The sequence below is a fragment of the Brassica napus genome, chromosome C2 (genome assembly GCF_020379485.1).
Source record: "Brassica napus cultivar Da-Ae chromosome C2, Da-Ae, whole genome shotgun sequence".
NCBI lineage: Eukaryota > Viridiplantae > Streptophyta > Magnoliopsida > Brassicales > Brassicaceae > Brassica > Brassica napus.
In genome coordinates, this window is record NC_063445.1 from 706,376 (window position 1) to 724,199 (window position 17,824).

The 17,824-nt window shown below is 34.6% G+C and overlaps 3 protein-coding genes and 2 non-coding genes across 5 annotated transcripts; 1 reads left to right on the top strand and 4 right to left on the bottom strand.

The window, feature by feature from the left end:
• Positions 1-3,480: 3,480 nt before the first annotated feature.
• Positions 3,481-4,653, top strand: LOC106423974 (transcription factor bHLH140). Its single transcript, XM_022707418.2, has one exon. It carries the CDS (start codon positions 3,990-3,992, stop codon positions 4,521-4,523), a length of 534 nt encoding a protein of 177 aa, XP_022563139.1. The 5' UTR covers positions 3,481-3,989; the 3' UTR covers positions 4,524-4,653.
• A 1,040-nt stretch (positions 4,654-5,693) lies between these two features.
• On the bottom strand, positions 5,694-8,015 carry LOC106423972 (pyruvate decarboxylase 4). Its single transcript, XM_013864715.3, has 4 exons — positions 7,416-8,015; positions 7,165-7,328; positions 6,432-7,082; positions 5,694-6,345 (listed from the first exon to the last, which is right to left on the bottom strand). The coding sequence occupies exons 1-4, from the start codon at positions 7,944-7,946 to the stop codon at positions 5,868-5,870; spliced, it is 1,824 nt and encodes a 607-aa protein (XP_013720169.2). The 5' UTR covers positions 7,947-8,015; the 3' UTR covers positions 5,694-5,867.
• A 2,235-nt stretch (positions 8,016-10,250) lies between these two features.
• LOC106424031 (protein trichome birefringence-like 3) lies at positions 10,251-14,381 on the bottom strand. The gene is made up of 5 exons (XM_013864767.3): positions 14,087-14,381; positions 13,704-13,974; positions 13,446-13,617; positions 12,972-13,330; positions 10,251-12,774 (listed from the first exon to the last, which is right to left on the bottom strand). Exons 1-5 carry the CDS (start codon positions 14,271-14,273, stop codon positions 12,441-12,443), a joined length of 1,323 nt encoding a protein of 440 aa, XP_013720221.1. The 5' UTR covers positions 14,274-14,381; the 3' UTR covers positions 10,251-12,440.
• LOC125582854 lies at positions 10,801-10,943 on the bottom strand. The gene has a single exon (XR_007320298.1). It is a non-coding gene; the product is annotated as a small nucleolar RNA snoR144 (small nucleolar RNA).
• Positions 14,382-15,115: 734 nt separating the features above from the next.
• TRNAA-AGC lies at positions 15,116-15,188 on the bottom strand. Its single transcript has one exon. It is a non-coding gene; the product is annotated as a tRNA-Ala (tRNA).
• Positions 15,189-17,824: the final 2,636 nt, after the last annotated feature.

Below are 17,824 nucleotides of genomic sequence, written 5' to 3' on the forward strand. Positions count from 1 at the left end.
TTCAAACTCTCTTTCATAGTACATTGGCATCTTTCTAATTTTATATCAATTAATTTTGTAAAATTTCATGTAATCCTTAAATTAGTAGACTAACCATTATAAAATCGCTATTTTCTAGAGAACCATAGACAACTAAGGTTCCAAGTCTCTTTGACCATCATAATATGTTAGTTTAGGATGCAACTACGCATTAAAAAATATTATTATATTTTTGAATTTTTTTCAAAATTTATGTATAAACCCATACAAAATCTTGAATTTTACGTTAAAACACTCTATATACTGAAGCCTAAACTTTTTGGTGTTATTTTAAAATTTCTAACCAAATTCTACATTTCAATTAATGTATGTTAAACTTTTTTTTATGTTATATGAAAATAGTTATAATTTTTTATCAATTAATTTAGTAAGACTTCGTAATAGTCTCTAAATAGGTGAAATAACAACTATATAATCGCTATTTTCTTGAAAAAAGAGATAACAAAGACTCTAAACCTCTTTAAACATCATCATATGTTGATGCATAATGCAACTATGCATTAAAACAACATTGTCAAATTTTTTGAAATTTTCTCAAAATCTATGTGTTAACCCCTACGAAAATATTGAGTTTTTGGTAAATGTTTTATATACTGAAGCCTATAATCTTTAGCGTTATTTTAAAATTTGTAACCATATTCTAAATTTGTATTAATATTATTTAAACTCTCTTTCATGGTACATTGACATCTTTTTAATTTTATATTAATTAATTTTTAAAAAATTCCTGTAATCCCTAAATTAGTGGATTAACCATTATAAAATCGTTATTTTCTAAGGAAACATAGACAACAAAAATTCTAAAACTCTTTGACCATCATAATATGCTAGTTTAGGATGCAATTATGCATAAAAACATTATTGTTATTTTTTATATTTTTTTTCAAAATCTATGTATAAATTCATACAAAGTATTGAGTTTTATGTTAAACGCTCTATATACTGAAGCCTAAACTTTTTAGTGTTGTTTTAAAATTTCTAACCACATTTTAAATTTGTATTAATGTATGTTAAACTCTCTTTCATGGTATATTAGTGCAAGATGCAATGCAATAAAGCAAAATTGTCATATTTTCTTATATCATTTTGTAATATTTTATTTCTTGTATAACTATTTGATGAACAGAGTTGTTTTCTATGGTCACCATGTCCCATATTATCACGAAATTTCTATGGATTTACACATTAGGTTTCTTGGTATGTTTGCATAGAAATTAAAATAACTGGTCCGATGTGACAAGTGCATTGCAAACATTTCACGGTAATTGTGACAATGATGATAATGTTGAATATTGAATCAATTTCGTAGCTAAAAACACGTTTCCAAGTTCAAATACGCTGTATGTACCTATACAGAGAACGTCTGCTGAATTTACTGTATCTGAGTCACCACTATGCGGCTGGAAAGGTACCAAAATAAATGTAGACAGTAACATGAGTCCATCACCATCACCAATATACTAGACCTTCCCTTTCGCATTTATTTTACCTATTAACCGGTCCGCTACGCCTTTAGTGTTTTAAACCATTTGTTCTCTTTAGTCTAGTTGATCCAGTTTGGCAAAAGGTAGGCATTTCACTATCCAAAAGCCTAACTTGTTTTCCATCTATTTTGTAGGAAACCGATTTATTATTGGTATAACACATGTAACATTCTGGTATCTTAATTACTTTGTACGTATGACATTTAAAGCGAAGGTTTTTTTTTCTTTTGGTTTTCATTTCATATATAGTTCGACCACACATTGTATAGATTTTCAAATATATCGTTTCCGTAGAAACTGGTAATTTAAAAGCTCAAACTAGTTATCTTGCGGAAGAGTAACGTCTAATTTACTCAACGGCCGAGAAGACAGTTATCTGTTCACAGTTGAGACTTATATAAATATTTAGCACGTACCTGTTTTCACTGGTTATTCGATTTCTTTTTGTTTTAATTATCTACAAGCTTTAAACATATAAAATTGTGTGGATCGATAATATGAATTGGTGTACAAAGTTATGAGAAAAAATGAAAATATGTCACCTGTACTAGGACGAATTACTGTATATATACATGTCACATGTGCATAATGTGCTGTGTCAATGTAAATTGTAGTGAAGGTAGTTGTTTGAGAAGACAGTACGTAGAGTTTGAGTTGTAAAAATATGATTAGGGTTTTGTTTTTAGTCTGCTTTTCAGTCCAATGTTTTCACCGAACCCCACTACTACGTGAAACCCGGAGGCTCACGTGCTCTTCCATTCTTTCTTTCTTTTTTGAAAAAGAGAAAATTACTTCATTGATTTTGCTAACTTTATCCTATTTTCAAATGTTCTAGTGTATTTGCAGCTTGAACATCATATCGTGATCCTATCGTTATGCTAAATAAAATTAACACGGTGATGGTGTGTCAGCACAAACTACTAAATTTAAAATTAGTAGCTTATATAAATTATATCATTCTGTTAATATCGTGTTTAAATACCCCTACGTACTAATTAGTTTTAAAAAAAGACGTACATTTAAAATATTTATAGAAATGACATCACATATAGGTATGACTTGCGTAGGTGTAACCTTGCGTCTCGAAATATTAGTAAAATTTTGTACATCTATCCATTCAAGTCGAGTTATACTTTTTTTTTTTTTTTTTTATATTGAAATTATATTATAACAATAATCAACCGGAGAACCGGGATACAAGATCGGATTACAAATTCGATTCGAACAAAATTTCCCAAGTTTACAAATTGCTAAAACTAGCTTCGCCCACCCACTAAACCCGGCACATTCCGCTAGTCCACTTTCTATAATCTTAGGAATCGGATGCCGTTCTCTACCGTTGACGATGACCATGAAGACGTGAGGTTCTCCTCGTTTCCTCGGATGCCGGGAATCTCCATGACGTCTCCGGCGGTAGCTAGCTTCCAATGATCTCTTCGAGACTTGTAATCGTCACCGTCAATAAGTACTAAAACGATATAGAAGACGGGTTAAGGAGCACGAACCATAAAATGCACCAGAACCACCTATACAAACTCCTATACCGTCGGAAACCGCTCAAAGACCAGGAAACCGTGAAGCCCACTGACCAAGACCGGAAAAGCAAAAAAAACGGGCACAGAACGAAAGCTCCTAACGAAACCAGACAAGCTCCACGACCTGCAAAAAGCTATAGCGAAGCAACTTTACCATAAGCAAACATAGCTCATGGTACTGGGATAAGTCACACCACCGACTGGACCACCAAGAACGATCGAGCTTCCAGACCACGGAAAGCCGACACATCCTTGCCAGACGCTCCCTTCGAAAACCGAAGGTAAGTAAGCTTGAGATGCCAATGACAGAACCTGTGACACCACCGAGTTATACTTTTTTGTTGATCTTAAATTCTTAACAAATTGCCAAATTCCAAATACGTCATAGACTAATAGGCATAATTAGGACAGCGTGTTTACACGACCTAGATTATAAACTAAAATTTATTTTTGGGTTTAAAAAGATTATAAACTAAAGCAACATAATTATTTGTTTGGCATATATGATTATTAGCTAAAGCAACATAATAATATTACAAAAGAACGTACATGCAGTCTTATTATTAAATCTAGCTTAATTAGTGTGTCATCGCTTATATACGGATATAATCAATTGCATATACAATACAACGAATAATTTAGCATGCTCTTTAAAGAACCTCATCCCAACAAAAATATTAATCTTTAAAAAGTTGTTTGCCAAAAAGAAAATCATTAGCTTATAATAATAAAAAATTACTACAAAACTTCTGCTAGCTACATCTACAATATTATACTAGGACCGGCGATAATTGCCAACGCGGGTCCACTAAACCAGTTATTTTTCTTTTCCACTAAAACAGTTCGTTTGTGACTATATATACGCAGATACTACGTAACAATACAAAGCACTGCAATTGGTGACAAGAAATTACAAAGCACGAAAATCACAATGGACCAGTCCACTCTTCATAGCCTAAACCCATATTCATCTTCCACCACTTCCTCATCATCTTCTTCTTTACACAACCGCAAGGGCAGAATAAAGGGGAACAAAAATCAGTCAATGTCCACGTTATCGACGGATCCACAGAGCGTGGCTGCCCGTGAGAGACGCCACCGAATCAGCGACCGTTTGAAGATTCTACAGAGCATGGTTCCTGGTGGTGCGAAATTGGACACCGTCTCTATGCTCGACGAAGCCATTAGCTACGTCAAGTTCTTGAAAGCTCAGATCTGGTTTCACCACAATATGCTTCTTTTCTTCAACGACTACGAAACTACGTCGCCTTGTACTTATTCTCCCGTCGTCGTCAGTGAATTTGAACCAAGACTCTTTGGTTGTGATGACGATTATACCCCTGTACCGGAGACGTATTCACAAGGGACGCCACTATATATGGTTGCGGAACCGAATAATCCGATGTGGTATAGTTCGGTTGATGATGAGCAACAAGAAACCATGCATCGACGTGGTTTGTCTTAGTCATCGCCCATATGCAATGATATGTTACTTATGTGTAGAAAATATATTACATATCTTAGTTTATTATTGTCCCCATGCATCTCTAAAAACTTTTGTGTTTAAGGATTATGTGCATCTAAAAATTGAATTATATACCTATATGTATATTCGAATATCTATATATCCGAATGTATCTTGTAGAATGTAATATACTTAATCATAGACTAATTAAATTAACCTCCGTATCAAACTTTTGAATCATTGGAAACACGAAAGAGACAGTATGTGGAAAATTAGTGGATGAAGTCGTACTATATACATGATGCTAGAAATATTGGTTGTGACTGTATGACATCTTTAACGCAAATAATAACGCTATAAATTTTATTACTCTAGTTTACTTTGAAATATTGCCAATCAAAAAAAAATTTATTTTCTCTTATTTACTCCATTTTACTGTTTTTTTTACTGGAAACAAAAGAAAATATACACTAAACATTACTCTAGGTTATCTAAGAGTAATTTCATTTTCTCTCATTTACTCTTTTTCCTCTGTTTCACATTTTTAGTTCCTCCTTTTTCTTTTTGAACAGTCATATTTTTAGTTCGTCTCATTTCCAATTTTTATATTTCTATTTTTTTCTCCAAAACAACCAATAACACTCAATCATTATACCAAATCCAGTACTGCATATTTTTCTTTTCTTTTTTGGTGATTACCATTTTGGCCAAGATATTTTCCTCCAAATTTTTCTTTGTAAACATAATGGCAATATAAATAGTATGCTATCATATTTCAAGGGTAATAGTTAAAAATGATTATGTTTTAAAAGTATAGATGTTTAAAATATACTCTCTGTGTTCATATTAAGTGTCACTTTAGATTTTTTTTTATTGTTTCACAAAACGTGTTATTCTACGATACCAATAGAAAATGGTGAAAACAGAAGAAAAAGAAAAAAGAAAAAACAATTAATAACTGAAATTGTACTAAGAACAAAGACCTGACAAAATAGGTGACTAAGCCAAGATGCAAAATCCCACTGCATTACATGATTGAAGTTGATCCTTGTAAAAACCTTGTTCTGTTCCTTTTTCAGTGAAGTACTAGTGTTTAAAAAAAGTTAAGAAAAAGCTGAAATTGTACATGGGTTTATTTGGACTTTATGGTAGAGAACACAATTATTGAAATTCGAATGAAAAAGCAACTTTTATTCCACGATTAACCGTGCTAATTGGAAGAAACAACAAAAGCAATTAAAAACCAACGGGTGAAAAGTAAAACCAGTATGGAAAAAAACAAAGAGTAGTACTAAACAGGGAAACAATGTGATTTAAGATGCGTGAGGCCCACTCAAGATTCCCTTACTGAGGGTTTGGGGGACGACCATTAGCAGCAGCGACGCGTGAGCCCCACTCAAGCAACTCTTTGCTCGTATCATCTTTGTGAACTATCACTTCAATGAAACAAAGACTATCCTTCTTCTCCGTTGTAGCTGTCTTGATCGCCTCAACCAGCTCTTCCTCGTATCTCACCTTTGCGGTCCAGCATTTTCCTTCCCCGTTATGAATGGCATCGACGAGACCAGTGTAGTTCCAGTTCTTGATCACGTTATATGGACCGTCATGAATCTCCACTTCAATGGTGTAGCCACCGTTGTTAATGAGGAATATGATTGTTTTCTGACCGTTACGCAGCATCGTGGATACGTCCTGAGCCGTCACTTGGAAACTTCCATCACCGATGAAAGCCAACACTCGCTTCTCTGGTACAGCTTGTGCGTATCCCAGAGTCGCACCTACAGACCACCCGATGGATCCATACTGCATCTGAAACTCGTACCTAGAATTAAACACAAAACTGATATTGAATTATGTAAAAGATAATATAATGTTAAAAGGAGTATTAGTGTGTTTTTGGATACTTACCCACATCCTTTAGGCAGCTTTAGTTTCTGGCAGTTAAACCAAGAATCACCGGTTTCAGCAATGACAGCGGTTTCACTAGAGATCATCTTCTGAATGTGTTGGAACATTGCGTTGACTCTCAAAGGCTCTTTTGGTTTGCATGTCAATGGCTTGCCTTCAGGGACAAAGATCCTGTGGTAGTTCTCATAAGCCGTCTCGTTACGCTTCACCCTCTTAGCCAACTCAGTGAAGAAATCGCTCATGAGAACGCACCCAAAGGTTTGACCATTGGCAATAGTGACACGGTCAGGATGCACAACGATGGCTTTCTCTTTCTTGAGGAGAAGAGAGTAACCCACAGAGCTGTAGTCGTTGAAGATTGGGCCCGCGAAGATGTAGGCATCTGCGGATTCCACAATCTCGGAGCAGAAAGGAGTGCTCACTGCTCCCCAGTAAGTCCCAATGAAGTGAGGATGGTGCTCCGGGACTAGGCCCTTTGCAGATGGCATCACCGCCATGGCGTAGCCAGAAGCGTCTGCAAGGTCGACAAAAGCATCGCTGGCTTTGGCTACACGTAGCTTGACACCACCAACCATGACCGGCTTCACGGCCTTGTTGAGAAACTCCAAAGTTGCTTCAACCGCAGCTTCAAGGCCCATCTTATTGCTCAATCTAAAACACACAAAATACATTAAAAATGAAAAAAAAAACATGTGCTATATGTTGATTCATCTAAGAGAGAAAGGAGTGTTACCTTGGAGTAAGGGAGAAGGGAACAGGATCACGGATGAAAGTTGGATGAGGAGTAGCAGCTAAGTTGCAGCTGATGCTGATGTAAACAGGCTTGCTCTCTTTAAGAGCTGTTGAAATGGCCTTGTCTATTTGTTCATGAGCATCTTCCAAGTTGTTCACCACCGCCTAATTAACAAGAATACAACATGATATATCAAATTCATAATATTACTAAATATATATATTTGTTAATATTGTTGATGATATTGATACCTGGTGGCAAGTAACGGTCTGGAAACAGCGAAGCTCTTGGCTGAAATCAGGTAAACCGATGGTGTGATGGAGAATACGGTTAGTGCCAAAATCATTGGAGTTAGGACCTCCAACGATACATATAACCGGCAGATTCTCACTGTACGCACCAGCGATCGCGTTCAAAACGCTAAGTCCACCTACCGTGAAGGTCACGACGCAAGCGCCCACTCCGCGAGATCGAGCGTAACCGTCGGCAGCGTAGCCGGCGTTCAGCTCGTTGCAGCAGCCGATGTTCTTGAGCTCCGGCTCGGCGATGAGGTGGTCCAGCAAAGTTAGGTTGAAATCGCCGGGGACAGAGAAGATGTCGGTGACTCCAGCCTGGACAAGACGTCGGGCCAAGTGACGCCCGAGAGTCGCTTCGGAGGAGCCGACGGAGAGAGCGGAGGAGGGAGCAGAGTCATGGATGGTTGCGACGGCGCCGCTTGGTGGACTACCGACGTCGCCATTGGTGGGCTTGCACGCGTCGATGGATCCGATTTTGGTGTCCATTACAGGAATAGTATGATCGATGTTTTTATTTGTGTGTTTGTGAGTAATGAAATGTAACGATGGTGCTGCTGTCTTTATATATAGTTGGGTTGGTGTGCTAAGAGAGGTTTTATGCTTGCGCAAAAAGTAAATTAGTAAATATCTGTTCAATTAAATTTAATACAAATGCTTTAACTCCTTCCTTTTTCTGTATTTTTATTTTTAATTGTTTCTCAATTTTACTAATTAGTCACTATTTAACATTTAAATACTTTTTACACTGGTTAAACTACAATAATGTACACACTGTAGCCAGCGTGTTACATGCAAATAATATATGATACATAGTTTTTCTCAATCTTTTAGCTGACTAATTTGTATGATTTGCTTTCCTTTTATCAAGTTCACATTCCACTTTACAAAATTATTCATAATTAAGAAAATATGGCATTGTTGAAGGGACCCATCCTTCAAAACCATCTTCTTGTTTGTTTTTCACAAACCAACTGAGTCGCTAGTATTCTCATTTCTAACTTGGATTCTCCTCTATTTACAGTGGACTGCTTTTAATCATATAGTTTTGGTTTAAAAATATTACCAAATCACAAACCAATAGAAGATCAAATGATATTTGAGTACTTAGCAAAGTTGCTGTAAAGGCGATGTATTGTTCCATGGTTTTGATAGGGAATGTAAAATTAATGTTTTATGTATTAAAGTGTCAAAACATTTTTTGGTTCAATTTACAGTACGTTTAACTTGGAAATGTTTATATTTGGTGAGTAAGTATATGCTTTAAACTTGTTTTCCAAGGTTACTACCGAAAGATGTATTGTTTCCATGGCTAAACACATCAATGCATTAATCTTCTTTCCAAAAACATTAATTCATCATCATTCTTGTGATTCTCTTCTAGATTTTTGTATTTGTAAGCTAATTAATTATACGTGAGAACAAAGTTACAAAATACACACTTCCAAATTTAAATCTGTGATCTAATTTTCTTACTGTCACTTTAATTTGAGTATTTAATTATTATTTTAATGTTTATATACTTAACATTAGTTTTACTTTCGTGAAAAGCAGACGGCATAATTGTAGTTATCTTTAGTTTTTCCCGGGAGTAAATATCTCCACTGATAACGACTGGATGGGCTTTTTGTTAATATATTATATGACGTAAGAACTTTGTTTTTACCGTAATTCGTTTAATTAATATACATAATACAGTACATAATTTTATTATTACGTATGTTCTTGTCAAAGGCAAAGAGACTAACACATTGGACCATTCTCCTTTTTGGAGGCTTGGACCATCATGGTTTCCAAGAATATTCCGAGTTTTACTGCATTACCTTCTAAATAATTATACACGTACATTGGTTGTGTTAGGGTTCGATCACCCATGTCCGTTGTTGCATTGCCTCTTTACAAGCATAGAGCACTATTTATCAGTTTAATGTTTTCTTACAAAAGGAAATTGTTATTACCTTTAAAAAAATATTGTTAATCGTCCTCGGCGAAGAAAAATGAAATACTGTCATGTTAATATAATAATATGACGGGCACCCCACCCATATTTATGTCTTGTTGTTTATTCACAAACCAACGGAGTTGCTGGTAAAGTCGTTTTCCCAACTTGATTGATTATTGATTGATTATTATTTTTCCTCCTCTCCATTATCACATGCTTAAGAGTAAGTAGCTAAACTAATTGATTATTGGTTTCTATTCTAGTTTTGAAAACTATACCACTGCGACCGTAATTTCGGAAGAAAATGGCGTGGGTATTAATAATCGTGTGTATTTTTGTAATTATGTACTTTGACATCTTGTGTTGACTATATATAGTCGTACTACACTATACTGACGCCACAACAAATAGTCATCCAACCAATTAGATACTAAACTTGTCCCACAACGGTCGACGAATACAATGATGACGTAGCCATACGACAACCAAGGCTTTCGTTATTTTAGTACTTTCTATTCCGAGTAGTTTAGAAATTAAAAAATCGAATAATTTTTATTTGAAACTCAGGGCGTGCGTAACTTATCCAGACGAAATTTAAATATCAGGGAAGCGATATTATGAAAGACAACAAAATTGTATCTAATTTAAACACAAAGTTCATGGTTATTACTTTCAACATGGATTATGCCCAAAAAAAAGAATAATAAAAATTCGCAAAACCATTCAACTTAAATATGCAAGCTCAAGCAAAAGAATCCATGTCAGGAATGGTACGGTTAAGGGATTTATTAAATCTGATTCAACGATGATGAAAGGAGAATCGAGGCTTCAATATCAAGAGCTAGAGGAAGAAGACGGATATAAACTCTGTTATTGACATAAAATTAATCTACATTCATTAAGCTTACATACACAGCTGTATTTACATCAAACGAGTTTAATCTAATAAATCAAACTAAGCATCGCAATAGGTTTTCAAATATCTGATAAAGGAGCTACCGATCTTTCGTCTGACTTTGACTTGAGGTTTATAATCACGTCACCGGGAAAGTTCGAGTCAACTACTACATGCTGGAAGTGGAATGCCTTTCAACTTTTACTTTTAAGAGTGTTTTACAGTTAGGTAAATTATTATTGATATTGGGCAATAAGAGTGATATAAAATAAGACGGATAAAAATTATGTAACCGACAACCCGAGATTTTGGTTATTTACGCAAATAGGGTTTTTTAGATGATGAGAATTCTTTGGGCCCAAATAATGTCCATGCTGACTAATTCTGTAAAATCAAAACTTTCTATATTGAGAGACCGTTTTGTTATTTTGGTCAAAAACAAAATATTAGCATAGTTTTTAGGATTCGAAACAGTTAAATAAAAAATTTGCATTTTAGGAAAGAAAAAATGTAGCAGCAGAAGAAAAGATCGGTTATTTAGAAAAATACATAACCGTTCAAAGTATTCTTCACACAGCCATAAGATGATTTAGGCAACTGGGAAAAAGAGAGATATCGATATTCGATTCACTCGGCAAAAAGTTGCCTTTGTATTAAAACCATAATCGAATACATTATACAGGTTAAAGGGGAGAGCATAGGACTATAATCACTTCCGGAAATCAACCAAAACAAATAAGAGATTCCAATGTTTAATTAAAAAAAACGAATATTTCCCATCAGAGTAACTATGACAATATAGCATCATATGAATACGATTTAATAATCAGATCCATAGCTTTTAATAAGTAATCCTCACTAGGAAATTTTATATTAAATACTGGTAATAAAACAAAGAGCCTCAGACTCATTGATTCAATAGTAACGTCATGAATTTGATCAGGACAAGCCTACGAAAATCATCAACGGCAGATTACAAAAAAAAGAGTAAAAATTAAAATATCTCATTCTTCCTACGCTGCAGCGTATAGTAATCTGACGCAGCAGACCAGCGTGTAAGTTGAGTTTATTTCGCTTCAATATGAACGAGCCGATGAGGAACTTATAATAATAATCCTATCAGCCAGAGAAAGAAGCTTTAACATCCCAAGAAGAAACAAAAATAATGAATTCAAATCACAAATAAATGAAAAACTGATTGAATTTTCAGTTGAATAAAGAGATAAGATATCAAATTGAGTTGTAATATGCAAAAGATGAAGAAGAAGGGATTATATACAGCTTCCTCTTGACGGCGATGAGTTCATTTAGGGTTAGGTTACCATCGGACTGTCACACACATAGCTCTCTAATAAAACCCAAGATTACTATAGGCCCATGTTTTAAATAATAGGCCTCAGGCCATCCTGCCCCTCATATTTGGGTTTGATTGCGTGCACAATCTGGTTTACTGCGGTTCCGTTTTGGTTTAATGAATTTTTAAAATAATCAAACCAAACAATTTATAAACTTCCAATAAATGTTTCCAGAATGATCACCACTCGAAGAATTTTGTTTTATCGTAAACTTTATCGGCTATCCGGTCAGTATCAGGAGGAACATACGATATAACATCTTTAAATTAATACTCTGTAAATTAATATACACTAAAATCTCTATAAAATAATATAATTTTATAATTCCAAATTGAATTTTTGATTCAATTATTATATCGATAAATTAATATTTTTATAAATTAATAAAAAACTTATAATTTTGGTGTAGTCCCAACATTATTAATTTATGGAAATTTCACTGTACTTAATAGCATTGTTTGGATATCTTCCGATTAGTATCAGAGGAAAGACATATAATTTGATTTAATCCACCATGTTAATTATCTGGATCGAAAACCAAGTAAAACTGATCAAAAAGTGATAGGTTAGTTTCTAGTGTAAATCGAACTCAATAGTAATGTGGATGCGAAAACTACCAATATACTCTCTCTTTTTCTTCCTTTTTCAAATTTCTTCACGTCACGTTTACCACGTTACATCCACATATATTAAAAAAAAAAACAATTGTCTCACAACACAAGAAGAAAACAGTGAGAGAGGACTTGGGTTAATTTCCGTTTTCATCATCAGTTTCCTAGCTCTTTTTTTACTTACAAATGAGCCAATAGGATTCGGTTCCACGTGTCGGGCAACCCAGGGAGGCACCAGTGTATGCAATCAGCGTGACGCATTGGATCAGCCCTCTCCTCAGCCGTTAGCATCTTGCCCCCTGTCTCCGTGTATACAGATGTGTGTGCGTCGATGCGGTACTCGGAGAGCTGCGTAATGTTAATGACAGTCACGTGCGTGGCCATGTGCTTCACGACGCTTGACACCACTTTCATCATCTCCTTGTTGGAACCTGTTCCCCAAAAGCTCTTATCTTTTATTGGCTCTGTCTCGTTGAAACATTTAGGGCCGTTTGGCTTCCCCCAATCCGCACTTCTGCACGTTTTACACAACATTACTTTAAGGTTAATCACAAAATATAGAGTATGGTTTTGATTGTTTTATGTATGTTAGAATCATTGTTTGCATAAAACTACATTTTCTTATATCAACCATCGTTTGTGATATTCATGCGTTTGCTTTACGCATTTTACTGCTGCTATGCACCTAAATATAAGACTAGTTATGTTTACCTAGAGTGAGTAGGAGACATGGTGGTGAAGAAGACTTTAGTCTTATTAGAGTCAACGGTAGAGTCAACCCAATTAGCCCATGTCTTGAGCGCTAGCCTGTAAGCCACTGCTGTGTCTAAAGCCTCCGCACCTCTCTCTCCGTTTCCAAATGAACCCCACAAAGCTTTCATTCTGATTCCACTCATCCACCAAACATAAGTGTTGAAAACTAGAATATCAGCTCCTTCCCAATACTTGGATCGATCTTCCACTGAATCGACTTTCACTATCCTTTTCTTCAAATCCAAAATCACAGGCAAATCCGTGTTCGATTCCACAATATACGGTGCCCAGTAGAACTCTATACTCGCATTGTATTCCTATAAAACAAACAAAAAAGTAGAGAAAATTTAAATTATAAGCTTTGCTTGCAACACAAGGTACATTAGTGATATCTGACCTAATAAGGTTGACGCTAGTTACAGACGGACGTACCTTTGCTTTAAAAACAAAGTATTTTTGGCCAAGATTCATTGATTTTTCTCCCTCGGGTATAACTGATTCAACCAAACACACGAACGATTCCCATTGGCTTCGTTGCAACGAATCTCCCACAAATAGCAATCTTTTTCCTCTCAGTTTGTTCATTGCTAACTTCGCACTAAATCTGTTTCAAGACAAAAGTAAAAATTAGAGATTCTGAGTTATTAACCATAACTAGACATGGTAGGCTTTTGAGTATAGATTAGTTACCGTGGGATGGTACAGTCATCAGGCTGCCATTCCCACCGAAGATAATCAGTTTCTGGTCTTCCGTTTTTCATGCAAGAGAATTGACGGTCGATGTATGGACATGACTCATCAGTGTAGAGTGGCTCAGCTGAGCTATTGTAAACCCATTTCCCGGCTGCAACATTACACTCTTCTGGATCGAATTCAAACCTATCGTCCACCACATCCATATTTTCTGATCTCTCTTCTCGACCATTCTCCTCTCGTATTTTCTCCTCTTGAACTATATCCTCTGTCCATCACGTAAAAACAGAAAAAAAAATTATGTGCTTACTTGCAACGCAAGAGAAGAAAAACAAAACCAGAGTTTGAGGTTCGGGTATCCCGTATCCGTATGTTCTTACTAGGTTTAGAGCTAAGGTCTTTCCTAGGACAAGACTTTAACTTGAGGACATTAGAAGACAAAGTGGAAGAGGACATCAAGCTGATTCTTTCGGTGTATAAGAGAACGAAGAACATAAAACCGCATATAACAAGAACGATGATGGATAGAGGAATCTTGGCTCCTCTACTAGGAACCAAGAAGCTCATAGTGGCAAATCCGTTAATTTTTCTGTGGAATACGTGTCGGGTTAGGAAATTAAAGAGAGAGTGTTTGGTTTATATTTGGGAAATTAAGCATTGAGTAGGAGTGAAGCTAAAGTCATGTTTGGATGTATTGCTCCCATCTTTTTCCCAATTTAATAAACATGCGGTTAGGGAGGTTAAACTTTGATATGATTGGGTTTTTTCTATTGATTATAATCTGTAAACGTGAAATGCACATTGTCATTCTTTGGGTCGCTTTTTGCCATATAATGAATCCTTATGACGTCTTCCGTTTGATTGTATCTTTTCATCAAGTATTTCATATTAGAGTTCATGTTGGATACTGAAAAAAACTCTGGTTTCAAGCCTAAACATATATATACAACATATATCCTTGGAAAAGGCATAGAGTGACTTCCATGAGATTTGACGCGCACGGAAGTTATAAAATCAAAATGTCAATTTGATTAGGAGGGTAAATCAATCGCTAATCAATAATCATTCTTAAAAGGTCTTTTAAAGTGAGGACCAAATAGTTGACGAATTGCACATCGACATCAGCTTAAACGGAGAAAACATATAATCCAATTTGTCAATGGAACATGAAAGCGAAATGAACATACACCAACAATAGTTGGTGTTGCTTGTAAAACCATCAATAGTTTCTTCTATTTTTAGTTTTGGTGATAATTAAATGAATTATTAAAGGCAAACAAACAAATCATTAGCTTCTACTTTCGCAATTAATTATACGCATAGTGGGAAATGCTGCAACATACTTTTCGTCATTGGTCTTGTTTAAGATATTTCATAGAATGAAACACATAAAATTAAGATTGAAAAAATGGAGATGCGGGGTATCGATCCCCGTACCTCTCGCATGCTAAGCGAGCGCTCTACCATCTGAGCTACATCCCCAATGTCGATATCGATTAGAAACCTATTTTAGTCTGCAGGAACAAACCACAAGTTGTTTCCACCTGTATTTGAGCTAATAATGGGATTTTAGATATTCTAGAAGATTGGGGCATTCCCATCGAATAGACAGTTCGAACTTCACATGTGAAACTATTGGAAATTACGACGATGCATAATATATAATGTGTAACATGAGAGACAAATAGTAAATACATACGCCCAAACTCTTAAGGATACTTTTTTTTTTCTTTTGACAAAACTCTTTTAAGGATACTGAATTTTTGAGAAAACAAAAGTTGCCGTATACTATATATCGGCAGTGCTAAATTATCTAAATTGTGAAAAAAATCCACAAGAAGCTAAAAATCAAGCCATTTTTTACTTGACATGGGTTATGTGTGAGCAAGTTACGGTAGCCTAAGACTACTCGAGCAAAAAAAAAAAAAAAAAAAAAAAAAAGACTACTCGAGCTTGATGTTTATCATGACAAACCTGTACGTGTATGCTTTTGTGATAGTCAAACAACGTTGCGAGTTAGTCCGTCCGAATTCTGTTTTCCACTCAAACGTCGAATATAAGATTCAAAGCTACTCGTTTGCATTCATTTTTTTTCTCAAATTTGATATGCAAGACTTTCATGTTCTAACTTGACAGGAGTGTATTTAAGTATTAGGAATTATCTGAAATTCATGCACGACTTTCACGTTCTAATTAGGACTCGTTCTGTCCCTTGGTTACGTTTATATAGTTGATTTTGCATAATTATTGGAGTACCCTGCTTTTTTGTTTGTTAAAATCATTGTAATGTTTCAAATATTTATTGAGAAAACTACTTAGCTAAATCTTACAATATCGAAACTATTTTAGTAATTTCAGTATGAACATTAGGTTATAATGCAAACTCTCTCATTATAAGTTACCAAGTTTTGTATTTTGGTTTTCTGATTAATGTTTGTGAACTTATGAATGCAAACTTATGAAAATTTTACTTCAATACACATTTACGTAAAATTATGATCAATTTTTATTTGTCAATAAGTTACAGTGTGCTTTATGTTTTCATTTTTTATTTATAGATGAGATATTAATTTATTTCTCAAAAAGAAAAGGTACTATTAATTTGGAGACTCGCGTAGAAGAAAGAGACAGATGTGCATTGTTGATCGAGAGGGCTGATAAGCTTGGCAAGTCTCATCGTGGCAATCTTTTCACGCGCGTCAGAGAATTATTTAGATTTGTCTCTCTGCTTCCGTTAGTCTCTTTTTCCGGTGTGAACTAAGCGACCGAACTGCTTTCTACTTCAGCTTTGAAAATGACGCCACGCATATAAGAACTTATCGTGTTTTTAATTTGAAATATGTGTAAAAAGGAAAAGTAGAAAGGTATGTGTAAAATATTTTATACCATCTCTTCTTTTTCTTTTAACACTTCGAATTTGAATATGGAATCTTTCATACCTTATCAAATGAAATAGTTAGATGGTAAAGTGGTAAAGCTGTCGTTTTAAAGAAAAAAACTAAATTTGAGATTTCTTGAAAACATGTCAATTAGCATCATATCCTAAACAGGCAACAAATATACTATTTTGTTTCACCCTTTATACATGTATTATAACGACGAATACTTTTATTTTTAAAAAATAAAATTGATTTTTGAATTGGCCAAAGAATAGATCAAACATTAAGCTTGGTAACTAAAAAATAATATAATACCTTGAGGCTAATTGCTCTAAACCTCCAATGTTAGATATATATGCTTTTACAATAACAAAGTGAAATAGATATGTTTCGAATAAGCCTTTTGTGACTTTATAGTATTCATCTTTTGTAGATTCTAACTACTATTCGAAAACTTGATCCCGCCAGTTTTATATAAATGAAAAAGATTCGATATTGTTGCTCAATTCATTAAAATTATATATAATTGATCAACATAATTGTTGTATCGTGCAGTGCACAATGAGAATCAAGCTAGGGGATTGGATTAATTTTCTTAACATACTACCATTCTTGCTAACTATGTTTGTTATTTCTAAGACAAAATGCCTCTCGTATAAACGTCACGTTTGAATATGACATGAATCACTAACATCTTAGGAAAATAAAGAATTACTAACGTCTAACAAAAAGCTAAACAGTCATCTTATTTTAGTTAGCTGCTAACACTTAAACTTTTTAGTTTCTCAAACTATTCGGTTCGAAAACCAATACTTTAAAATGAAATAAAATTGACATTTGAATTTTCGTATCTCATCTCTTAGAAGTCAATCACATATGACACGCTAAAGCTTTAAATCAACAAGAACAAAACTCGACCTGTTCAAAACTCAACTACGTGACTGAAAAAAAATCTTCTATTGCATGACCTTTATTTTGAAATAACTGATAAGGTCATTATTAATTCCTGATCTTTACAAAAGTTTCAAAGATTATTTTCTTCCGTTGAGTTTGAAAAAAAAATAGATTCTTCTTCTCTATATCACTTTGGTTAGTTTTACTGATCTTTGGCACTTTCCCCTTTACATGTTACTACTAATTATTAACAAAAAAAGGACTATGAAATTGTGTATAAAGTTAAATATAATGGTGGAATCATTAGTTTAAGACATATATTATCCATTGTAGAACAACAAGAAC

Excerpts from the sequence above, each read along its gene's own strand:
- LOC106423972 (XM_013864715.3), bottom strand. The coding sequence starts at position 7,946 with ATGGACACCAAAATCGGATCCATCGACGCGTGCAAGCCCACCAATGGC. Across the intron at positions 7,329-7,415 it reads AGACCGTTACTTGCCACCAG|GCGGTGGTGAACAACTTGGA; the intron begins GTATCAATATCA and ends CTTGTTAATTAG. Across the intron at positions 7,083-7,164 it reads CCCTTCTCCCTTACTCCAAG|ATTGAGCAATAAGATGGGCC; the intron begins GTAACACTCCTT and ends TGTGTGTTTTAG.
- LOC106423974 (XM_022707418.2), top strand. The coding sequence starts at position 3,990 with ATGGACCAGTCCACTCTTCATAGCCTAAACCCATATTCATCTTCCACC.
- LOC106424031 (XM_013864767.3), bottom strand. The coding sequence starts at position 14,273 with ATGAGCTTCTTGGTTCCTAGTAGAGGAGCCAAGATTCCTCTATCCATC. Across the intron at positions 13,618-13,703 it reads GATGACTGTACCATCCCACG|ATTTAGTGCGAAGTTAGCAA; the intron begins GTAACTAATCTA and ends GTCTTGAAACAG. Across the intron at positions 12,775-12,971 it reads ATGTCTCCTACTCACTCTAG|AAGTGCGGATTGGGGGAAGC; the intron begins GTAAACATAACT and ends TAAAACGTGCAG.